Genomic DNA, 25,599 nt, shown 5'->3' on the forward strand with positions numbered 1-25,599 from the left:
CAACCTGATTACTCACTCACATGGTCTTCACCAGGGCCCTCCCAGGGGGGGCGGGGGTCCCCTGGCCTAGGTCCTGTGGGGGCGGCATTCGTGCTTCTGAAAAGCCACAGCACATCCTCTCCAAAGAATACTATGCATCCAACAACAGGGATGCTTTTACAAAGTTTATTTCTACATTATATATCAATAATATAAGGCCTACAATTTTTCTACAGAAGAAAGACTCAAAGGCAAATCCCTGGCGTAGTTCTATTTTCGCGGTAGAAATATTGGGAAGGGGGGCGCCTGGGTGGCGCAGTCGGTTGAGCGTCCGACTTCAGCCAGGTCACGATCTCACGGTCCGTGAGTTCGAGCCCCGCGTCAGGCTCTGGGCTGATGGCTCAGAGCCTGGAGCCTGTTTCCGATTCTGTGTCTCCCTCTCTCTCTGCCCCTCCCCCGTTCATGCTCTGTCTCTCTCTGTCCCCAAAATAAATAAACGTTGAAAAAAAAAATATTGGGAAGGTTCTTCTTTCACTTCTATGTGCTCTTCTCTTTTTGAAACGTTCAATAACGAGCATATATTATTTTAATGGATTAAAAACTGTGTCATTCTATTTTAAAGGCAGGGTCTAGCCTCTGGTGGGGAGGGAAGTCACACACGTGTGTGGTCAGATAATCACTGGCAGAAGTGAAACGAAGAAGGAGGGTCCGTGGAGGCTGAATTAGCAGGGTGGGCCCTGCCGTGGAAGACGCCCTTGAGTGCTGTGTGGGTTTTGGAGAAATGAAGTGGGGGAGGACGGGAGAGGGCTTTCTGGGCAGAGGTGATGTGGTAATAAAGAGCTGAGCAGGATCAGGTGTTTGACTAGAGCCGAAGGAGCAGCAAGGGGAGTGTTTGCTTACACATAGGATTGGAGAGGCAGGGGTCAGTTTCTGGAAGCTGGAGGCTGCTGCCAGAGGAGGGACCCTTTGGGAGACCTGGATACAGGTCCTCATCTTCCCTCCATTCAGTCATTTACTAAGTATCTTTAATGTCTCTAAACTCCTCATCATTCAGGCAGCAGCAGCCTTGCCGCAGGGAGGGGGCAGGTGGGATGGCTGAGGAGGTAGGGGCCTGAGCCAGAGTCTCCTTTCTGTCACTTGCTGGCTCTTTGATCTGAGAAAGCCCTTTAACTCCTCTTTCTTACAGTTTTCTCACCTGAGGATATGAATTGCACCTATTTCCACAGAACCTGATGAGGATTACATGAAATAAAGTATGTAAAACGCTTAGCATAGGGCTTGGAAACGTTGGCCATTTGTGCAGTTAGAGAACAAAGAACAGAATTTCTAAAGATAGGAGATGAGGACGAACAGAGAAGAGAAAGGTGGTAGAATAAAACTCCCAGACTGAATTTCATTCAGCTTCCTTTGTTTTCTTTGGGTAAATAATTTGTTCAGGAGGCGAGCTGGCATTATCTAAATGCTCTCTTGGGGAGGAGCCCACCCACATTAAATTCCCAGAGAAAGAGACCACTATGCACAGGGAAAAGCTGGAAAGGGAGCAGGCATCAAAGGTGGACAGAGGAACAGCCCCTCCCCGGTTGGAAACTCCCAAGGGCTTTCAGAGCCTAGAGCTGTGGGTCTCAGTTATCTGGCTCAGATTCCCACAACTCTGCATTTGTTGCAAAGGCATTTGAATCTGTTTGTTCACTGAGCATTGTTCTCAGCCATAATAACTTTCTCCTATATGCTTGTGCTAGGAGTTTCCAAATATATGTAAATGTAAAACCACGAATGCATTTAAAAGTGGTATTGAATTAATTCAGAGGACTTTGTGTGTCAATATGTATTTTCCCTATTAATTAACGAATACTGAAAGTATATGTCACTTTTATCATATGGGTTCTATATAAAATACTTCTATCATGTGGGTTCTGTAAAAATATTCTGAATAAATAAAAATATTATGTAAAAGTATTTAAAGTGATCTATACACACATATGTATATATGTGTGTGTGTGTGTGTGTGTGTGTGTGTATATATATATATATATTTTTTTTTTTTTTTTTAAATTAAGTAAACTCTATGACCAATGTGGGGCTTGAACTCAAGACTGAGATCAAGAGTCCCACGCTGCACCGACTGAGCCAGCCAGGTGCCCCAAGTGATCCTCACCTCTAAAAAGGTTTGGAGACTTCTGGTTTCTAAGATAATCATCTAATCACCTGGATTGCTCCCCCACCCCCACCCCAAGACCAGCTAAAATGACAGAAAAGGGACAGAAAGGCTTAAAGCAGGAACAACACTGAGGATGAGGAGGGAGATGTCCAGTGGATGAGGAATCTCAACGTACTTCTGGAAGGTGGCAGCAGGTCAAGGAGTGGTGACTGGTGAAGGTGGGTGTGGCTGAGGAGGGGAAGGAGATGAAGTGCCCCAAGGAACCCTGGACAGGCGTGGGTGTGGGAAACACCGCAAAGATAAATGGCTCACCCGCTCATCTAAAGAGAAATCTGAGTCTGCAAGCCCCACCTATGCAGATTTTCTATTTTTAATTCTTTAAAAAAAAATTTTTTTTTAATGTTTATTTATTTTTGAGACAGAGAGAGACAGAGCATGAGCAGGGAAGGGGCAGAGAGAGAGGGAGACACAGAATGTGAAGCAGGCTCCAGGCTCTGAGCTGTCAGCACAGAGCCCGACTTGGGGCTCGAACTTACGAACTGTGAGATCATGACCTGAGCCGAAGTTGGACGCTTAACCGACTGAGCCACCCAGGTGCCCCTCTATTTTTAATTCTTAAATGAGAATGGACAGTCACAATCCAGACACTTGCAGAAAACTGTGCCCCCCTTCTGTCGGTTCTCCTAGCTTAGCCACCCCTTCAGCTTTTGGACCACTAAGACTCAGTCTTCAGATCACTTCTGGGTGCCACGATCACTCCCTGGGACTCAGGGCTTCCAACCTTGGCTATACACTGGAGTTACTAAGGACTTTAACAATATACTCATTCCTATGCCCTACCCCCAGTGAAAATGATGCAATCGGATGGTGCGGGGTAGGGTGGTGGTTGGACATTAAGACTTTAAAAAGCTCCCAGGTGGGTCACCTGGGTGGCTCGGTCAGGTGGGCATCTGACTCTTGGTTTTGGCTCAGGTCATGATTTCATGGTTTCATGGGTTCAAGCTCTGTGCTGACATGAAGGAGCCTGCTTGGGATTCTCTCTCTCTGCCTCTACCCTGCTTGCACTCTGTCTCTCTCACAATAAATAAATGAATAAACTAAAAATGAAATAAAATAAAATAAAAAGCTCCCTAGGTAATTTTAATATGCAACCAGGGCTGAGAACAACTGCCCTAGCCGATCTTTGGCAGGGCATCAAGTGACACATACAGAGTGGTTCTTACCCCTGCCTGCACATTAGAATCATCTGGAAAACTTTAAAAAGTATTAATCCTAGGTCCAATCCCCAGAGATTCTGACTGAATTGGCTTAAGGTCAAGTCTGAACATTGACTTTTTTTTTCTTTTTAAGTTTCCTAAGTGTTTTTAATGCCACTGTAGCCAGGGTTAAGAACCATTGGCCTATAAAAATTTGTATCTCAGCCCTGAACTTTTTCTTGAGTTCTAGACTTGCAAATACAACTGCCTAACTGACATCCAACCTGACGTTTAGCAGACATCTCAAAGTTAATATCTTCATAACTTAGCCCTTGATTCTCCTCTCCATCACAGCAACTCCCCTCCTTGATTCAACTACAACCTTCCTTATCTCAGTAAATGGCAAATCCATCCTTTCAGTTGCTAAGGTCAAAAGTCTTGGAGTCCTTAGAGTCTTAGAGTCCTTATTTTCTTTCTCTCACACCCTATATCTGATCCATTAGAAAACCCTACCATTCTACCTTTGAAACATATCCATAATTGAACCACAGACTTTTGCTTTAGGCCATGAAGGAGAAGCTCTATCCAGACATCCCTCTTACCATAAACAACTAGGAAACTGACAAAATCTATGAAATAATTATTTTCAAACACTAGAAAAACAGGTAGTACAGGACTATGATCCCTGAGAGAAGGGAAACAAACAAAGTGAGACCTGTGATTGTCCTGGCTTTCTGCTTGGAGACAATTTTCAGACAGCAATAGAGGAAATGGGGGTCCAAACAGAGCCCAGCACTCTTAGTGAATTGAGGAGACAGAGACTTGAGTTCAAGGAGGACAAGGCAGCTACAGCAAAGGCAGCACTTGCAGGGTAGTGTGTGGGAAAAGAAGGAATTACCAAGAGAAAGAGCAAAGGGGCTTCCTTGGGTCTTTGGCTGAATAACAATCTGTGCAGATGTAAGATGAAATTTCTTAACACCAACAAAAAAATAACTTCCAGGAAAGAACAATTGCCAGAGATGTGTGAGCCAAACAGTTTCGAGAGCTCTTATAGAACCAGGAATCACCAGAGTTCCCACTTGCCGGGATGCAAAGGTTTTACTGAATACATAATACATTCAGTAGAGACCACAGAATGGCTCTACCTTAAGAGTGTGGCTAAACCAGCCACAGAGAAAAGGCTCCTTTATTTCTACCTTTAAAAAAGTTTAAAAACAAGTCTGGAAAAGATCAAATGCATCTATAAGTAACTCAACTGTCTGTTAGAACAAAGTCCAACCCTTTTTGAAGGAGTACAGCATAATCAGGCATCAAAAATGTAAAATTCACAATGTCTCTAATAAAAAAATTATCAGTCATGCAAAGAAGCAGGAATCCACAAACAAGAGAAAAATCAGTAGAAAAAGATCCAAAAAAGCTAGAGATTAGGGAACTAACAAAGACATTTAAACAGCTGTTAGAAATATGTTAAATATGTTCAAGGGTTTAAGAAAAAGATAAACATAATGAGAGAAATGGAAAAAAATAAAAAAGAACTAAGCAGAACTTCTAGAGATAAAATATCTGAAAAGGAAATTTTACCGGATAAGTTTAACAGATTAGACACTGCAGAAAAGAAAGAAAAAAGATCAAACTGGAAGACATAGCAATAGACACCATCCAAAATGAAGCACAGTAAAGGGAGGAAAAAGTCTGTAAAACATAAAAGAAAGCAATTAGCCTCTGTTACCTGTGAGACAGTATCAGGTGGTCTAACTTATGTGTAATTTGGAGTCCAAAAAAAGATGCTGGGGTGACAAAAAGAATATTTGAAAAAATAATGGTCAAAAATTTTCCAAAGTTGGTAAAATTTATAAACACACGGATCCAGGAAGTTCAATTAAGACCCAAGTAGGATAAACACAAGGAAAACTATGCCAAGGCACTTCAAAATCAAATTGCTGAGAATCAGGGATGAAGGGGAAATCTTTTTTTTTTTTTTTTTTTAATTTTTTTTTCAACGTTTATTTATTTTTGGGACAGAGAGAGACAGAGCATGAACGGGGGAGGGTCAGAGAGAGAGAGAGGGAGACACAGAATCGGAAACAGGCCCCAGGCTCTGAGCCATCATGAGCCATCAGCCCAGAGCCTGACGCGACCTGGCTGAAGTCTGACGCTTAACCGACTGCGCCACCCAGGCGCCCCGAAGGGGAAATCTTAAAAGCAGCCAAAGAATAAAAGGCACATTGCTTACATATAAACAAAGATAAAAATCACAGACTTCTTGTCAGAGACTATGCAAGCCAGGAAATAATCTTGTCTCAGTTATTTAAGTGCCCAACTCTTGATTTAAGCTCAGGTCGTGATCCCAGGGTCTTGGGATTGAGCCCCACGTCAGGCTCTGTGCTGCATGGAGTCTGCTTAAGATTCTCTCCCTCCTTCTGCCCCTCTCCCCTGTTCGTGCTCTCTTCTTTAAAAAAAAAAAAAAAGGAAATAATATTTAAAAGGCTGAAGGAAACAAATAACCCTTCAGCCTAGATTTCTATACCCAGTGAATAAAGCTTTTCTGAACACTATTCTGGAAGACCTAATCACTTCTCCCTGGCTCTGTCATTAAAACCTGGTCTAAGTCACCATCATCTCTCATCTGGAATATTTCAAAAACCTCCTAACTGGTTCCCATGCTTCTACACTTGCTTCTAAACTTCCCCTAAAGTTTTCTTCTTGAACAGTAGAGTGATCTTAAAATCAAAGCTTATCTCACTCCTCTTCTCAGTACCTCCACTGGCTCTGCATTTCACTCAGTAAAATCCAAAGGCCTTGCTGTGGTCCATACACCCTGCATGGGTCTAATCCTTGATTATTGTTCTGACTTCACATTCTAACCCTCTCCCACCTGATCCTCTTCCAAACACTATTCCAGTCACATTGGCCTCATTGCTACTCCTGCATGCAACTTGTACTTAAGAACCATGGCTGGAATAATCTTCCTCCAGGTAGCCACACAGCTCACTCTCTTGCTTCACTCAATGTCTTTCCTCAAGGGTCATATCATCAGAGACCCTTTTAGAACACCCAATCAAAAATAGCACCCCCATTTCCAACACTCTTTAGTCTCTTACCTTGCTTTTTTTCTTTTTGTAGCATTTATCACCATCTGACACTTACTTGTTTATTGACTGTCTTCCCCAACTAGAATGCTAGTTCTATACAGTAGGGATTTTGTCGACCTGTTCACCGCTATATGAGGAATGTGAAATCAATCACTCATACACATATACACACTGCATCCGTACCTCATGTTTTTCTGGAACTCTCCAGTTCCTGACTCCTTGATGCATAAAGACATTTTGGTTCCCTCAAAGGGGCTGGGAGGAGCTCTAAATGACAGGTATTTTAGTACAGTGGCACCATTCTGGGGTGGGAAACCCTGGAAACATTACAAGAGGAAAAGACCAGGGCTTTGCAGATGGTGTCTCACTTGATCATATTACATGGAAAAGTTGGGCCTCTCCCTGCAGGGTCTGAAACATCTCCTTCCTCCCTTCTCAGCCCTGGGGAGTGGGGCAGGGTCAGGAACTGGGATAGAATTAATCAGAGTACTCAGCTCCAAGTCTGCAGCTGGGGTGCCCTTCAGCCACAAACAGCTATAAAAGAAGAGGAATTTTTATAGAAAAACATTTAGAAAGAAATAAATCAGACATTTATTTGAAGATGAAGGTGATCCTAGAAACAAAAACGCCATGAATTTAGGTCACTGCTACACACCAACCTCTGTTGCAGTCTTGTCGCCCTTCCCTAGTGCCTTTCTCAGCACAGGGCACAGAAGACTGCCCTCTGCAATCTCTGAGCAGGGAGGGGAGGGCTGCCCTGCTGAGCCCAGATTTGGAGGACGGGCTTTCTCCTCCAGCCTCAGCCTGACTTCACTCCCCACTTTCTTTGTGGCTGGAGCATCCTTAACTGCCTTCCCTCCACTACTAGACACATACACAAGCAGCTCTAGATGTATTGTAGAGATCACTTTCAGCCCCCTTCCCTGGATCTTCATGTGTGGCCTTGATGACAGGGATGGGAAGAACAGAGAACAAGAAAATCCAAGATTAGTGGAGATTGTGTTGGGTCATGTTGAGTGCCAATCACTAGATCCTGCCATATCATTCCTGAAAACATCTCTCTCTCTCAGCTTCTCTTCTGTTCCTTTCCAAAGGCCTCAGGATTGTCAGCCCCTATCCCTAGCCCCTTCCACCCAATTCACTCTGCACACAGATATTCAGCATCCTGGATTGACATATAAACAAATGAACAAACATTTATTGACCCTTGGCCTATTATGTGAAGGTCTTCCCTGCACGCCTACAAGGCAGACATTATTGTGGGAAAGATTTGTATATAGCTATTAAGTCTAATGTGCCAAATTCTGCTAGCTCTTTGTTCAATGTGTGTGTACCAGTAGCTATAAAATAAAATTATAACTATCATAGATCATGAGCCACTTAGAGCTCATGAAGAAACAATACACATTGGCAATCCTTTTGAATGAGTTTGGAATCACACTGCAGTTCAGAGCTAAATATACAAACTAAGTACCTACTCCTCAAGGATTTACCACCCATATAGACATGTAAGCTCCCCATAAAGTGAAGGGGACAGCTGGTAGTGGGCTGATTTAAGTGTTCGAGGTGAACAGCCAAAACAAGGTACTTCACAATTATCTGGTTGTTTCCAGGCAGTCTAGAGAATGACAATTTAGACTAGATTGCCTGACTTAATGGCATGCTATATAGTGACTAATCAGTCAGAATCCTTCTCTAAAACATTCATCATCACACTGCATTCCTGCTCAAGAACACATAATGGCTCCTTATTGCTCCCCACGCCAAGTCTAAACATTTCTGCCCAGCTTTTCAAGGCCCTCTGATATGATCTAAACCTACAAAATCAGGTCACTGTTCCTTAACATGCCAAGGCTAAGCTGGTCCTGATGTCACACGCTGTTCCTCCAGGCCTCCCTACCCTGCAGCCTGAGAAGTGGCATCAGACACTGTGGAGTGAGCAAAGGCTCTGAGGTCAGAAACCTCAGCTCACGGTCCAGCTCTGCCACTCACTGTGCGACCTCAGCCAAGTTATTTATTAATACAAACACTAGCTCTGTTAGAGTGCTTATTAAATGCCAGGGCCAGACTAGGTACTACATTCATTACCTCACAGAATCCTCCCAACAACCAGAGAGAGAGGCATTATTATACTCCCATTTTATAGATGTTAAAACTGAAGCTATGGAAGTTGATTCATCTGTTCAACAAATACCAGATGCTCGGCAACAGGTGCATAACTGTGGGTGAGAGAGAGGAGAACCCTCCTCTCAAGGAGCAGGGAGTGGCTGGTGGTCAGGAACAAACAAGAAAACAAGTAAACAAATACACAAACCCAATGATTTATGAAAGTGGTTCATGCTCTAATAAGACAGGGAAGGGGCACCTGGGTGGCTCAGTTGGTTAAGCATCTGACTCTTGATTTTGGCTCAGGTCATGATTTCAAGGTTTGTGAGTTTGAGCCCCACGTTGGGCTCTGTCTATGCTGTCAGCACAGACAGAGCCTGCTTGGGATTATTTCTCCCCCCCTCTCTCCACACCTCCCCTACTGCTTGCTCTCTCTGTCTCAAATAAACATTTAAAAAGTTAAAAAATAAGATAAGGAAGTGCGACAGACAGTGGTCGGGGGTGAGTAGGGGTAGTCAGGGTGGTCAGGGAAGGCTCCTCAAGGGATGACATTTTAGTTTTCATCATGGGGACTTGAATGTGGTTGAGAAGTCAGCCATGCTAAGACTCAGGGAGCACTGCTCTAAGGAGCAGTAGCAGCAGGTGCAAGTACCCTGAGGTCTGATAAGTCCAGTTTGGGCATAGTGACATGAGCAAAGGGGAGAGGAATGCCAGTGAGGCTGAGAGAAGGAAGGCCAGAACCCACAGGGCCTTGCAGGTCACAGTAAGGAATCAGATTTCTTGCAAGGGAAAGTCATTGAAAGGTTTCAAGTGGAACACTGGACAAGAACTTGATCTAATTTATACCTTGAAAGATCTCTTTGACTGCTGTGTAGAGAAGAGGTTGTCAAGATGCAGAGAGGAAGCTAAGGGTTGGTTAGGAGACTGCTTTCGTTGCCCCAGCAACAGATGGTAGTGATGGTGGTCAGAGTGAATCAGTAGTGATAGGTATGGGGACAAGGAGATGGAATCAGCATATATTCTGCAGCCTGAACTAACAGGATTTGATGATGGATTGGATATGGGAAGTTAGGGAGAAAGAGGAATCAAGACAGCTCCTTATGTTGGTGACATTCAGATAAGGAAGATGGAGACGGGGCAAGAATCAAGAGTTCTGCTTTTGGTCTTTTTAAGTTTTCATACCAAATTAGACATCCATGTGGAGATGTTAAGTAGGCAGCTGGACCTGTGGTCTTGAAGCTTAGTGTGGAAGATTGGGGCATTTCTTCTGGAAGTCATCAGCAGATAGACAGGATTTAAGGGCATGGGATGCAAGGGGATGAGAGTATGCAGACCCAAAATAGGCAACTTTGGCAGAGGATTATTTTGAGCTGACGGCAATAGAGAAACAGCAGATACAGGAAAAGCTCTCTACCCTTCTCCTATCTGCCTAAATGTAGGGTATAAATTTTCCTTGGTGAAGGTGTCTTCCCTTCCCTCAACCACACCAGAAAGAAAAGAGCTCTTAATCACCAGAGACACTCACATCACACTGATGCTGCAGGAGATTGAATCTGCATAACAAACCTTACTAAAATAACACTTAAGTTTAAGTTTCCCTTTCCTACAATTTATCACTCCTAGAAGCTTAAACCCTTTTTTCCTTGTCTTCACAATTTACAGCTTCACAATTTATAGCTCTTTATTAAGCTGGTATATCAAACCCTGGCCTAACTGCTTCTTTGGGTATCAATTCTTTCCTTAAAAGGCCTCCATATACATACATAATAAGCCCTTTCTCCTGTTAACCTGGCTTTTGCCAGTTTAATTTGCAGGGCCCCAGGAACTGAATATAAGAGGGTAGAGAAAAAAGATTTTTCCTCCCCTACAGGTGAAATGCGATTATCTGAAGAGAGAGCAGAGAGAGGGGTCTGAGGACTGAACATGGGGCTCTCCAACACTGAAAGGCCAGCCAGAGGAGGGGATCCAGCAGAGGAAACTGAGGAAGGCAGCCAGTGAAGCTAAAGGAGAGCATGGTGTCCCAGAAGCCAAGAGAAAAGAGGATTTCAAGAAGGAGGGTGGTCAGCCATGTCTAATATTGCTAAGATGCTGAGTAAGCTGAGAACAGGGAAGCCATCACTGGGTTTGCAGAAGGAGGCTGCTGGGGATCTTGCAAGTACAGACTCTGGAAAAGCGGGATAACCTCTTGATTGATGTGGACCCAGAAGAGAAGGAAAGGGAGGAAGGGAGAGGTTGGCTACACTTTTGAGAAGTTTTCCTGTGAAGGGGAGCAGAAAAATGAGGTAGCTGGAGGACAGTGCAGGGGTCAAGGGGGTTGTCTACTAAGAAGGGAGAGGGGCACCTGGGTGGCTCAGGCAGTTAAGTGTCCAACTCTTGATTTCAGCTCAGGTCATGATCTCACGGTTCATGAGTTGGAGCCCCACGTCGGGCTCTGTGCTGACAGTGCAGAATCCTGCTTGGGATTCTCCTTCTCTCCCTCTCTCTCTCTGCCCCTCCCCTGCTCACCCTCTCTGTCTCTCAAAATACATAAATAAACTTTAAAAAAAAGGGAGAAAATGCAGCATGTTTGCCTACTAATCGAGGACACTTTGACAAATGCATGGGAGTGGGAATTGTAGGAACAGAATCTTTGAGCAAGTTGGAGGGGATGGAACCTAGTGAAACAGGCATTTAAAAGTGGACAATTCATGTGCTGTCATAACAGGGCAAATGGTTCCACGTGATGCATGGATTTGGCATTGTGAGGATAAGAGAGTCTCTGGTGGCTTTTATTTTCTCAGCGAAGTGTGAGCAGAGTGAGGGGTGTGAGAGGCTGGAGGTGGGAAGAAGGGACATAAGCAGTGAGCTGACGTCGTAGGAAGGTGGTAGGAGGGCCGGCCTGGTACCCAGGGCCACTAACAGAAGGTTAGATCGGCCAGCATGATGGCACTGTTTTCTCCAGCCACATTCAGCTGCTTGGGTGCAGGTGAGGAATAGGTGGAAAGCTGGCATTTTGATGGTGGCCAAGTGGAGACAGGGGCATAGCACATGGAGAGCAGGGCAAGGAAGTTAAGGGTCCTTGCAGAAGGAATAAATCTAAACTGGATTGGAAAAGAAGTAAGGGGCGGGGGGGGTGGTGGCACCTGGGAAGCTCAGTTGATTGAGTGTCCAACTTCAGCTCAGGTTGTGATCTCGCGGTTTGTGGGTTCAAGCCCCGTGTCGGGCTCTGTGCTGACAGCTCAGAGCCTGGAGCCTCCTTCGTATTCTGTGTCTTCCTCTCTCTCTGCCCCTCCCCCACTCACACTTTGTCTCTCTCTCCTTCAAAAATAAATAAACATTAAAAAAAAATTAAAGGGGATGCCTGGGTGGCTCAGTTGGTTAAGCGTCCAACTTCGGCTCAGGTCATGATCTCGCAGTTTGTGAGTTCGAGCCCTGTGTCAGGCTCTGTGCTGACCGCTCAGAGCCTGGAGCCTGCTTCTGATTCTGTGTCTCCCTCTATCTCTCTGCCCCTCCCCCACTCATGCTCTGTCTCTCAAAAATAAAATGTTAAAAAAAATTAAGGAAATAGGACACTGCAGGTCCTGAGGTCCCAGGATCATTGTTCTGGGACAATAGAGGAGGAGAGCTGGAATGACAGAAGGAGGTGGTCAGAGGAAGAGATGTTTGGAGTCAAAAGCTTTGAAGGTAGTGCAGTTCCTGGTCATAGCAAAGACAGAGGTAGAGTGGGGTGGGACAGAGAAGAGCATCTCTATAGATGAGATGGCCGAGGGCCATGCGCCCTGGGTTTCGATGGGTCACACTCAGAAGACGGGAGAGGGGTGCAGAGGAAGGCAGTGATCAAGACCTCCTCAGTGAGCGAGCAGGAGACGTGCCCTGGTGACTGGCTAGTGAACAGCAGAGCTGAAGTTCAAACCCCAGACCAGAGCCCTCGCTCTCTCCCTGACCACTGTGTCACCCTCACGTTGTCTCCTGGTGATGCAGATTTTCTCAGTCTGACAACAGAGACGTGAACAGCCACCCGCCTGCTGAACGGTGTGTGTCAGGGAGGTTTGTAAGGCACTTTCTGCACGGCAGGCATGAAATCCAGTCTGCTGCCCTGTGGGTACAGGGCACACTACCCACTTCAGCTCTCGGCACACCTGCTTCTGAGATGTTCACTGGGCCAGATGTGTGCTCACTATTTTGACCACGGTCCCTCACCATCAAGGACTGTGCTGCTTCAGGAATTTGAGGCTCGTGTGTAGGTGGTGATGGCAGGAAAAGGGACTTAATGCAGCTGCTGGGTTCCTGATATACTGGCTGCATGCTGCACCTCACTCTAAATACAATGAAGTGCCTGGGTCTACTTCTAGAAGCCCTGGGGTAAAGCCCTCTGCAAACTGAAGTTTTTTTTTTACAAGGCGAATCGTCATCTGATTTTCATATTTTACTTTTTCTTAAACTGGTGCCTAGGTAGACTTGAGAATCTTGCACACAGCCATTCATCCCACAGATATTCCTGGAGCCCCTCCCATGTGCCAAGCCCTGTGCTGGCCAATGGGAGGCACAGCAGAGATCGGAAGACACGGGTGCTGGCAGGACTGGGCACTGGCAGGATAGGATAGGGCCCTGCGCTTCCTCGTCATTGGCGCTGACAAAGGCAGGGTTCTCTTCCCTGCCTGCTGCCTGGGGCTTCCAGACCTCCCCCAGCACTGGCTCACCTGCCACCTTTCCTTCCTTACCTTCAATTTAAACATAGAATCCGGGCATCAAAAACTGCATGGTCTCCAAAATGCACCCTGCCCTCCGAAGAAAGGCCAACCAGCCCAACATGGGCAGAGTTTTATGTGTTCCTTTCCCTCTCGGCCCAGGCTGTCTCTGCAGCATTTCTGGCAGGCCCTGGTGTGAGGAGCTCAGAATTCAGAACACTTGGCAGCAGGGAATGAGATGGTGGCCATTTGGAAAGGATTAGGAAGAAGTCACACACAGTGTGATTTGGGGTTTGTGTTTATCTCAACTGTAACTTTCCAGAAAGCTGGGACACCCAATTCCAATAAAAGCTCCCCAAGTATTTTTGGAGGCATTGTGATGGTGCTGGATTGTGTGGGTGGGCATGGTTTTTCCCAGTTTGTGCAATTGTGTTTAGTTACTGGGAAAACTTCTGTCCAATTTGTGAACCAATATCCGGTTCCCAAGGGGTGTGTCCTGGGCAGGATGGGGAGAAGGTAGCACTGCTAGGCTGAGGGCTAGAATTTAACAGGGTCTCCTTAGGGCTGGGGACCAGGGGCTGTGGCCAAGGCCAGGCCATATGGGGAATCAGGGTCGGTGAGAGAGCTGGGACCAGAAGTCTGGCTTCTTCGTTTAGGACTGAACTTTCGCTACCACTCCTGGGGCAACAGGGGCTGAGTCTCAGAATCGTCTGGTGTGGTTTCATGCTAAGCATCGTGTAGGGCCCCAGGCAGGGGAGGAAAGGACCAAGGTGACTCAGCCACAGAGACAGCACTGTCAGCCAGGGGAAGCCCCGCTAGAGTGAGCTGGCTGCTTGCTGCACACCTGCCAGCCGCTGAGAGATCGTTAAACCAATGGCCCAGCGGAGAGGCCAGGGAATAGCCAGTCCCTCTGGCTCCAGAGTGGGGAGGGAGAGGGAGGAGGGGGGAGATTCCTGGAGCCCAGCCTGGGCCCAGCTTTTTGCATTTAAGAAAAAAGTTTTTTATTACTATGTCCAGTAGTCCAAGGTTGTCAGTTACTAACACTCATTCATTCATTCCATCCATTCAACAAATGTTGATTAATCACCTATTTTGTGCCAAGCATTATGCTTCATGATTTACAGAAATGGTCTCTTTGCTTTAATTATCTCCATCCATCTCCAGATACAGTGCCCACTTTATAGTAGTCATCCAGTGCATGCCTATTATTGTTAACTGTAGCAGTGACAAGCCCCACTAAGACAGAGCTCCTAGCCTGGAAGAAGAGAAAGGGAGAATAATTTCTGACACCTATGTGCTGGGTCCTGTGACAGTTTTGATATAGCTTGCATTATTTCCAGGGAAACTGCCATAGAGACAAATAGTTGCCACAAGTCTGGGGCCAGTAAGAGGGACTTCATAGAAGGTCTCGCTCTAGTGGCCCCATTTGAGTTGGGCTTTGAGGACCAAGTTCACTGGGTAGAAAATGGAGAGAAAGGGAAGAGCATTGCAGGTCAAGAGAACAACAAAAGCCATGGCCTGGAGGCTCAAAGTGCCTATAGTTTGGGGGTGGGGGTGAGTGGGAAGGGTTGGGGTGTAGTGGGGTGGGGAGTAGGGGAGGGATGGCCAGAAGTTAAGAGTGGCTAAGAAGGGGGGTGCATTGGCAGGTCCTTGGTTTCATGTGCTCCCCTAACATCTGGGCACGTTTGCCTCCAGGATAAGACCTTGAGCAGAGCCTTTCGTAAACCAGCTGGCCCTTGGGAACTGAGCTGGCTGCATCCCCAGACTTTCCCGGCTGGTGTGTGGACCTTCTGGTCCTTATTCGGTTTTCTGTCCTCACCTCTCCGTGTCCACTGCTGCTAGCCCAAGTGCAAGGCTGAGGGCCCTCAAGTCATGGGGTCCCCTCTCTGAGCAGGAGCTTGGGACAAAGTTCCCTTCCACACAGGCTCCCAGAGTTCTGGTGAGCTCTGCACAAAGCTTATCTACCTTCTCTCATCTGCTCGGAAGTCTCCCTCCCAGAGAGGAGCAGTTGTAAGCGATGGAAAACAAGCAGCCCTTAGTTCATTGAAGCCATTGGGTTTGCGAGGAGCACAGCAGAGCCAAATCCAAGTCCTTAAATTGTGCTTGAGCCCTTGCTGATACCTCCTCATGTTCTCCTCCTCCACCCCCACCTCCCAGCAGACTGAAGACCGGGCTGTGATCCTTCCCTGTCGGTGGTAATGAGGGGCTCAGGGGCAGCAGAGAGGATGCTGGGTGGTCAAGAGTCCTGAATCTTCTATCCTGCCAATGACGCACTTGCTGTGTGACCCCAAGCAAGTCGCTTAACCTCCCTGAGCCTATTTCTTCATCTGTGAAATGGGATAATAGCTTCCTCTTTGCTGTCCTTGGGTTTTTGAAAGGTTCCTGAGTAAACATGTTTTCCGGTGAAAGCATGGTAAACCGGCAAGCATGACATGAGGGGGAGACCACCAGCGAGAGTGATAAGGCTTCAGCTATCGCTCCTGCTCCCCAGAACAGAGGCCCTGGGTGCTGGCACAGTAGAGTCTGGAGAGGGGAGATGGTGGCAGCCCCTGCAGCCTCCCCTGTCCTGCCCTAGGAGGCCTCTGACTGGGAATGCTTCTCTGCCCATCAGGGGCACTGAGGTAGCCCCAGGGTAAAGAGGACCTGGAGCGACACCCTGGCTCCCGCCCACAGGGTGGCTACTCACTGCAGTGCTGTCCTCCAGTGGCCTCCCCCTGCAGTCCCATCTCAGAGAAGCATGGCAGGGCCTGACTTCAGCCACCTCTGCCTCTGCTGCTCTCAGCTCCATCACCTCCCCCTAAGCCCGAACACTGCCAAGAGGCCCTAGCCCACCTGGGAAACCAGGGGTTCGGGCAGCAGTTGGCCCACCAGGGCTCCATTCTGAGAGTGGAGAACAGAGAAGCACCAGGAGACACTGGTCTAACCCACCACTCAATCATCCATTCAATTATTCCCTAAATAGGCTCTTTAAAAAGATTACCAGAGCACACACATGTGAAGAATTAGTAAGACGTTCTAGTTGAGGAACCAAATAAAATGCATTTTAAAAAGCACCCTCCCAGGCCAGTTATGTAACAGTGCAGGACAGCAACACACCCCAGAGGCAGTGGCCAATGAGAGGGCAGCAGATGCCACGCTGCAGGTGTGGCTGGGACCCAGAGGGTTGTGCACAGGGTGGTGTGTGTGGGTGAGCTGCAGGGGGTGAGTACTGCCTCAGTTTCCCTCCTGTGCAGTGAGGCAACTTGCCAATGGGGCCACTTCTGGGCAGCTGATGGTTCCTGAGGGCTTGCCAGGCACTGCACACACGGACTAGCTCCCTCAGTCCTTAAAGTAACTCCATGGGGCAGGAGCCATCATTATCCTCACTTTCTAGAGGAAACACAGGTGAGGAGAGGTATATCTACGCACCAGGAGCCCATGGATTGTAAGTGGCAGAACGGGGACCAGAAGTCAAGCCGGCAGGCTGCATAGCTGGTGTGTTTAGTCCACATTATACTGCACTGGGAGAATGGGAGCAAATCACCTTCCTAGACGTGAGAACGTCAGAGCTGGAAGGGACCCCAGGGACTGCAGGGACTCCCTCCTTTTAGGAATGGAGAAACTGAGGTAGTGGGAGGTGATGTGTCCTGTCCAAAGCCACAGGGCCAGTGAGTGGCAGAGGTGGGTCTCAGCTGCCAGCCCCTGATTCACTGCTGCTTCTCTACACCCTGGCTAGTAGAGGTGCAGCCTGGGGGCAAGTGATATGGATGTCACTGAAAGCCCGCGAGGAATGCAGAGCCTCAGGTTCCCCCAGACCTACTGGGCAGACACCTGCGTGTTGACAAGAACCAGAGATTCACATGTACTTTATAGTTTGAGAAGCACTGCTCTGTGCTACTCTGCCTTCCTGCCCTGCAGTATGTATTACTGTGAGCACAACAATACTGTATCCAGACACAGTAAAACCTGAAATTATAAAATTCTGGCATCTCCATCCTGGGCTCACCTGGGGGTGAGTCCTCTGGGATCTAGGGGAAGCAGAGCAGGTCCCCCACAGCTCGATCCTTCAAGGACACAGGTACACCAGTCACCGCTGACTGCTACTGAGCTGGGAGCTTAGTCCTGAGCTGGGGTTGCCAAGCCCAGGGAAGGGGTGACACTCACAGACAGGGTCCAGAGCATCCTCCCCCATCACCACTGATGGCTAGCAGAGGCAGCCTAGAGTGCCGTGAGGAACAGCTAGATTGGAGGCGGGCCTGGGAATGGCAGATTCAGGACAAAACTCCCTGGGGCAGAGCCTGAAAGCAAGGGTGGCAGCCAAGGGCTGGCTTGGGCTGAGGGCCTGGGGGTTTTGATTCTCTCTCTGCTCTCTCCTGGCACCTCCCCTAGTACTGTGAAAGGCTCTTCTCAATCCCATGGAAAGTCCTATGTCCTCATAGCCTCAAGCCCCTCCACCTCCCGACTCTTCCCTACACAGAAATCCTGCCCCTGCCCCTGAGTGCAGTCAGAGCTTGAGACTGCCTAGTGTGCTCACCTCAGCCCACACACATTCCGGTCTGCTGGCTGGCATCCCCTGTCCCAGCCCTGGGCCCTGGGGAAGGGAGTGGAACTAGACAGGAGCCAGGGGAGGGTCAGAAGACTGGGGAAGACCCGGGCTAGGAGTGACCACAGGAACACAGTGGCTTTTTGCTCTGTCTCTCAGCTCCTCTGAATCTGAGGTGGCCATACAGGGGCAAGGAGAGTCCCATTGTAGATGACAGGGCTGGGGGCACCACACCCCACCTTCAAACACAGACCACCTTCAGATGGAGTAGGAGCTTCTCCCTGGAGGACACCTCGAAGGCACCTGACTAACTTGGCTGCTCCTGAGATGTCCTATTCTCCTTTCTATAAGCTCTTCCCTTTTCTCCCTGAGGTACAGCTAAATGTTCCCCTGACCCACTGTGTGACCTTGGGAACCTCTCCCCCTCTCTGAACCTTACGTGAAATGAACAAGGCTAAATTAGCCCTCTTCAGGCGGGTCTTGGAGGAGCTCTAGGGGGTCCTCGGAGAAGCTTTTGGGGAGAGCATGGCATCCAAGAGTAGGCCTGACGGGCAGGGCTCCAATCAGAGCAGCTTTGCTACTGTCTGTTTTCTATAATGGGAGGCTTGTTGGCTTTTGTTGGCAAAATGGTCTAAATGCTTGGGAGACTTTTATGGTAGTGTCTAGCTGGGATCCCTGAGGGGTAGATCTTTGCTCCTGTGGCACAATTTGGGCCATTCCAGGCTGTGGCCCAGTCAGGGCTGAGGGGAAGAATGCTCTCCTTCAGCTGGCTCGGCCCAGGAGTGGTGGGAGACGGTCCCCAGGAGTGCAGGGGACAGGAGGGAAGAGGCTCCAGGTACCCCTCTCTCTCAGTCTTTGATGGCCTGGCAGCTATTCCCATCTGTTCCTCTTTCCTGCCATTCTTCATTCACCTGGAACTTCCCAAAGGAAGCAATTCTCATTAAAGCAATGGAGGCTAAAAATGCTGAAGCCACAGACTTGTTCAAGGGGCGGCTCAGCCCCAGGGACTGAATGCAATCCTGGAGAAAACTAAGTGGCAGTCTGTGGCCTGTTTCCATGGAACAAGCAGCTGGATAACTGGTCTCTGTCAGGCCATGGAGAGGTATAGGCTCAGCTTGGGGGAGACCAGACAGTCCCTCACTTGGAACGGGCTGGCCACAGAAGCCACAAAGACAGCAGTATCCACTGACTCAGCAATTTCACCACTGAGAATTCAACCCAAGGAGATATTATAGGAGGAAAAGGCCATCTGCATAAAGATGATCACTGTGGCATTACTCAAAATAGCCCCAAACAGGGAACCACCCGGCTTCCCAGCAATAGGGGTAGTAAATTATAGAACATCAACCAGATGGAATATTATGTACCCACTAAAATTAGCATGTGAAGGCTATGTGGAAACCTAGAAACAACACTGATGATAAAATGTTAACAAAAGGGAAGCAACTTAGCACAGATCAGTTCTCTTTCTTTTCCCTATGAAAGGTGTGCCAGAGAACTACAGTTGTATTAGGAGTGATTTGCTCTCTTGTTCACTGAATAAATAATGATCGAGTGTCCACCATGTGCTGGGGTCAGGGCTGGATGCTGCGGATGGGTGTGGATGAGAATGCGTTTCCTTAAAGGTCCTTCAAAGCTGTCATAGCACCATCTTTCAATAAAAAATAGTTGATGGGGGAAATAAGTGAGGAAAGGGGCTCCATTCCCTCTGGGTAATGTTATTTGCCTCCTGGGATCAGAACCACCTCCAGTTGGATTACATACATGTTAGAAGAAAACCGAATGTAAATGTGGCGGTGACATTTCGGTCTTATAATGTCTTAGTTTCCTTTGAAGTGAAAACAGTTTTAAAAATCCATGTGAAAAAAAAGAGGAAAAAAGTTTAGGACTTGTTACTAATCTCGCGGCTGAATAATTAAGTGTGCCTAATTCTGAAAGTAGCAAGCTAAATTATGCAGTGTCAACAGTGACAACTCTCTTATACCTACACCATCCCGTCTAGAGCGGCGTGGTTTTAACTTTATAGCTCAAGTACGCTGCCAGCAAACCTAATAAAAGGAAGCAAAAATATTTCTGTTTATATCAAGCTGCCATTTGAGAAAGACTTTTAAATATGTTCTTCCCTATGTGTAAATCTGACAGCAGTTGCATAATTAAAACCCCAGTAGAGAGTTTCCTTTTAATCTTTTCAAAGTAAACCAGTAAAACATCCTTTAGGATGTGAAACGATGGATTAATACCCTTTGGATGGCTTGAATATCTTTGAGCTAGAGCACTGCCTCCAAGAATATTGTTTAGTGCGAACAGACCACAAGCCGCCATCTTTACCTGGAGGAGTTCATGTAATCACAGGAGATGCAGATAATGATCTGCCAAAGGCCACACATGGATCTACGATGAGCTAGACTTGTCTTGGATTTTGTTAAATGGAGGAATGAATAAATGAATGCATTCACATTAAAACAAACTTGATTTCAACCCCTTAGGAATATGTCACATCGCATAAATGAAAGAAATAATACTACTCAGGGTTTCAGTTCAGTGTAAGCAATCAATATGAATAATTTAGACCACAAAGTGGATTTGTATTTTGCTTGAGCTATTCAGGCTGACTTCCTACACAGCCTCAACTACTGCTGAACAATCACTGGCAAATTTTCCCACTGGATCTGTACCATGTGGACACACATGTGTCTATACCACTGCAAACTACCTAGCTCTGGTATGGGGCCCTGTTCAAGCCAAATGTCCAGACAAATATTCCATGTTATCATGGTGTTCCATCTAACCCTAAATACAGCCACATGTGTGTCTCCCTCTAGCTGAAGGCCCATTCCTGCCACTTCTTCCCTTTCCCTATGTGTGTGTGTGTGTGTGTGTGTGTGTGTGTGTGTGTGTGTGCACACACACACACACACACACACACACACACACACACACACACTGGGGCAAAAGAAGGCAGAAAGCAAGTGGTTTCCATCTTTGTACCATTCTGATAAACACCAGAAGGTCTCCTACTTGTTAGTACCTGTCTCTGACCTTCTTGGTATTGGCTCTTGCCTTCTCAGCTGTCTTAGACCTGCCAGATGCTTCTCATCTGTCTGACCTCTAACATATGTTTGATCCTTCAAGTGTTCTCTGGACTTAATCAGTTCTTAGCCTGACCAACAGACCAGTTCTCCTGCCCAGCCCTGCCCTGATGTCAGACCATCCCCCCCCACACCCGTTATTAAATACTTCAGTCTCAAACAAGAAGGTGTCCGCCACTTGTATGCATGAAACTGGTAGACCAAACACTGCACAACATGGATTCTCGATCCAGCTGAACATATAATTAACTGTGACCTGAGACAATTCCCTTAGAACTTTGCACCACACGGGACACGGGACTGGACTACAGGTCTCCTCCTTGTTCTAATCGTCTTTAGTGAAAATAGCCAGGATATGTTGCCCATAAATGCTATGATCCATCTGCTGTGGAATATGCTTTAACCTGTGTCTTATAGAATAAGCTTTAACTTTTCAAAACGTAGCACCGGGCCTGACATACACAATACATCAATGTTTATAGAATAAATAAAGGAAGATTTGTCCATATGAACATCTAGATGAATCGTTTAGCAGGGTCCATGCACCACAAAAGAGGAATGCCCACCGTTGCATGGACCATCTATACCATGATATCCACTGATAAGAGAAAACGGAGTGCATGCTAATTTTCCTCTTCACTGGATGAGGTGGCAGGCAGAGAATCCTGACTGCCCATTTTGGACCAAGCTGTGGCTTCCTGAGCTGCTAAATCCACAAAAGCACCAATACTAATTGTCTCTGAAGACTCAGGGCATTTAAGGGAAAGAAACGATGTAAGCCGAAGAGAAACTGATGTATGTAGACCTTTACTTACATCCCATCTAAGTATATTTTGCAAGAGAAGGCTGAAATGACAACCATGCTACTTTGGGATTCAGCAGAACTTATCTGACAGAAGTGACCAGTTTGAACCAGTGCTCCAGGCCATGGCAGCACGTGGACCCTGCTACTCGTGTAGCTGTCTTGGCATCCCTGCAAAGGTCTAGTTCAATGCTAAGTTGTCCACAGGCTAGTTCCTGTCCCTGAGTGTAGCTCCCCTGAGAGATGAATGTCTCCGTGCAGCAGATTTTGGAAACAATGTGCTGGGTCATTCGTAACACAGCCACATGCTTCACTGTAGCCCTCCTACACTGCTTGCCTACATCTGAAAACACAAATCAAGAAAGAGAACAGAGTTCCTTTCTGCTTGACTAAAGAACAGCCACTCCTGCCAGTAGCTTAAAGGCTGGGGCTTGGAACAATTTGCCAACACACAGACTTGATTTCGTGCAAGGACTGAGAGAAGCTTTAGAAGCTGTGGCTGGGCAGTGCATGAAGAAATTGATGGGTGCTCATCCGAGGGGCACAGAGACCAACACGTCACTGGCATGGGGCCCCATCTGGATGGACTCACTCCCTGTAGGGGAAGAGGACACTGCTAACACCTCTCCCTTTAGCGTGTACGTTCCATTAGGAAGCTGAAGCCAGAGCATGTAACCGGGAGAGAAATGCTGTGGCCATCCAATATGTGCACAGGTGTGCCTCTAGGTGGAAGAAAGCAAAAGGGTGTGTTTCCAAGAGGAAGAGCACAAATCAGTAATGAGCTATGAGTGCATGATGTCATCCTCTAGGACTAAGCATCCTTAGTACTTTTAAAGCACTTAAAAAAAAAAAAAACTCTAGTTGCTATAGCAACTTGATGCAGCTCTTACAAGGGGATTTTTTTGAGGGGGGTCATTTTATATCTTCAATCACCATAACAACATGATATAGCTTTTAAAAGGTATTTTTACCAAATTTGTGTGTGCTTTGGGCTTGGGCCATATTTGCCATTTCTATTTAAAATAATCAGATGAAGCATGACACATGAAAAATCATTGAAGGAAAGGAAGCCCTTTCGTAGACTATACATATACACTCAGAGAGACATCTCTAAGCTGCTCATATCCTGCACATGGATGAAGTCTTTCTCTGCCTCCCAGCAGCCATCTGTGATGGCTTACACTGGCCAGTTGGTCTATGCCCACCTCTGAGCTGGCATACAAAACCAGCCCAGAGCCTACCCATGGAAGTTGTGTCTATGCAATCCCTCACTTCTCAACCCAGTGAAACCAATCCTCTCCTCCAAAACTACCACCAGGAGATAGTGCCTTGGGGTGACTAGTGATATGGCCAGCCAAATGCCCTCTCCCACCCTGGAGCTCAAAGCAGGAGCGGACAGCACACACACACAAAATCTCACCGAAGTGGCAATCCTGTATTTATTCTGCACTCTGTAGTAACTGAGGAGGAGGTCTGTTTCACATGACACCCAGCATCTTCAGAAAGGGGGGATGGGGAAAGTGGGTGACAGGAGAAGAAAAAAGAAGGAAGGGGTGTAGTGCTGAGCAGCCAGTGGCTCCAAGATCTCTACAGGAAAGGCTGGTGGGATGGGGGTGGGGGTGTGAAAGTAGAAGTGGGGGGCTTGAAAGAGTATTTACACATCATATTTTGTGTGGTTCTGAAACCGTGAACTGTTTATACCAAACATAAGAAGGAATGATAAAAAGTATGGAGAAACTGCCCCCTCCCCACCCCACCCGGTTACCCCTTGGTGCCACTATTGGTTGGAAAAGATGGCAAGGTAACGAGAGAGGTCAAGAAATTGGAGGAGAAGCTGGGAAGCGGGTGGAAGGAGAAGGGGGAGAAAATCCAACTGGGAAGGCGGACGGAATAAGAGCGCTGAAATCCTGGCCTCAGAGTCTAACGGGCTTTTCTTTGGTGGAGGGGGAGGTGTAGCGGGTGGGAAGGAGATCAAGGAAAGTGTTCGTCCTCCCCAGGGTAAAGGGCTAGAGGATGCTGAAGAAAAACATGTGGAAAAGAAGAAAGAAAAGAGAGATTAAAAAAAAAAAAAGATAAAAACGTGGTAAGTGGAGGGAAAGGGGGCTTCCCAAATCATCTGCATGAGGAAACAGACCCAGGGGGCGTGAGAAATAGAAGGAAATAGAAGGCCCTAGACGCTTATTCTCACAAGTCCTTTTAGAGGAGAAAACTGAGGCGCACAGAGGTCAAGTTACGGAGCTGGGAAGCGCTAGAGCGCGCGGGCGGCCGCGGGTCAGCCCAGTGGCTGGGTGAGGGTTCTCCCCATTGGGCCGTACTGCCTGGCGAGTCACCGCTGGGTGAGCGCCAGAGATGGGTCTCCCAGGCCACTTACCGCGCCGAAAGCCAGTTAAGAAAGAGAAGGGTCAGGGGGAGGGGGACCGGCGGAGGGGTGAGGGCAAGATGAAACTAGGCAGTGGGGCCTTAGAAGGGAAGGGGGAAGCCCAGGGACGCGGACCAGCCGCCGAGCGGTAGAAAGGGTGGCAGGTGAAAGGCGCGGAGAGGAAAGACGCGCGCGGGGCGCGCTGCTCACCTATGGTGGATACCACTGTGCCCACGAAGTAGAAGGCGCCAGGGAAGTCCCAGCGCGGGCGCAGCGCGTCTGCTCGGACGCCGGCAGCCAGCGCGGCCTCGTAGTGCCGGAGGAAGGCGCGCAGCTCTGGCTCCGCCACGCCGTGCGCCGCGCTGAAGTTGCGCAGCGTGGCGCCCCAGCGCGCCCGCGCCTCCGCCTCGCCCGGGCTCTCGAGCGCCGAGAAGACTGTGGCGCCCGCCACCAGGTAGAGGCCGATGAGCGCCGCCAGCAGCACGAAGCGACCCGTGTCCTCGTTGAGGTGCGAGCGTCGGCAGCAGCAGCAGCAGCAGGAGGGGCGCGGCAGGCGGCGGCGGCAGCGGCGGGGCGGGGGCCGGGGGCTGCGGGAGGACATGGTCCGGAGCTCAGCCCCAGGGCCGGGGCGGCGCTCGGGGCCCGGGCCGCGACATCCCCCCCGCGGGAGCAGAAGCGTGAGGATGGTGGCCAGGGGTCGGGGGCCGCCGCGGAGCCCCTTGCCGCTTCTCCCAGAGCCCGGACGGCGGGGCGCCTCGCCTCCGCCTCCTCCTTGGCACTCAGGCCGCACACGGGTCCCGCGGCCCTTGGGGTTCCCGGGCTGGGACGCTCCTCTCCGCGCCCCGACGCCTCGCCGGCTCCCGCGGCTCCTCACCAGCCACCCTCGGGCGCGGGGGTCTGAAGCTAGGCCCCTGCCGCCCTGTGGCCGGCGTCCGCGGGGCCCCGGGCCTCATACTCTTCTCCAGACAGGCCGCGGGCTGCGGGCGGGGCGGGCTGGGGAACCCGGGAGCCTAAGACTGGGACGCCGCAGCAGGGCACGAAGAGAGCCCCTGGGGTCGTCCCATGAGGCGTTCCCTGCTTGGCGGCTCCCAGGCTCAGGCTGCACCGGCAGTCCAGCTCCCACCCCCGGGCCTGAGCCGGCGGCGTCGGCTTCGGAGCCTCAGAACCGAGCCGAGTCCCGGGAAGCGCTCCCTTTCCAGCTCCAGCCGGAGAGCCGCCCGGCACGGAGAGGCGGAGTCACCGGCGCCCGGGGCGGGGTGTTGAAGGCGGGGGGGGGGGGGGAGATAAGGATGGGAGGGAAGGGGTGGGGAGTTGGGCTGCTGCGACGCCTCCCAGTCGTTCCGGCGGCATTAAATGCGGGGCACCGAAGCAGGTGTCCAGGCTGCGGTGCTGGCTACCACCCTGTCGGGGAACCCCGTCCGTCCCCTCCCTGAGCTTCGGCTTTGGAATCCCTTTCTTATCTCCAAGCTGCCGCCAAACTTTGCTCAACTTGGTGGTGCCCTGAGGTCGCAGGGCGTTGGGGGCCACACAACGCGAATCCCCCGACACCCGGTTCTTGGGCTGCAACCGAAGTTTAAGTTCCCTCTTCTTCCTGGATCCTTCCGCAGCGCTAGGTCTCTGAAGGTTTCT

At 48.8% G+C, this 25,599-nt stretch overlaps 1 protein-coding gene across 1 annotated transcript in view; it reads right to left on the minus strand.

Annotated features, from left to right (window-relative positions):
* KCNK12 (potassium two pore domain channel subfamily K member 12) overlaps positions 1 to 25,180 on the minus strand; it is a 50,433-nt gene extending 25,253 nt beyond the window's left edge. Inside the window, exon 1 of the mRNA XM_045445972.1 lies at positions 24,181 to 25,180. Within this exon, the coding sequence (XP_045301928.1) occupies positions 24,181 to 24,571 (391 nt within the window). The 5' untranslated portion in view covers positions 24,572 to 25,180. The remainder of the gene's footprint in view (positions 1 to 24,180) is intronic.
* Between the last annotated feature and the right edge of the window lie 419 nt (positions 25,181 to 25,599).

The sequence above is a fragment of the Leopardus geoffroyi genome, chromosome A3 (genome assembly GCF_018350155.1).
Source record: "Leopardus geoffroyi isolate Oge1 chromosome A3, O.geoffroyi_Oge1_pat1.0, whole genome shotgun sequence".
In the NCBI taxonomy this organism is placed as follows: Eukaryota; Metazoa; Chordata; class Mammalia; order Carnivora; family Felidae; genus Leopardus; species Leopardus geoffroyi.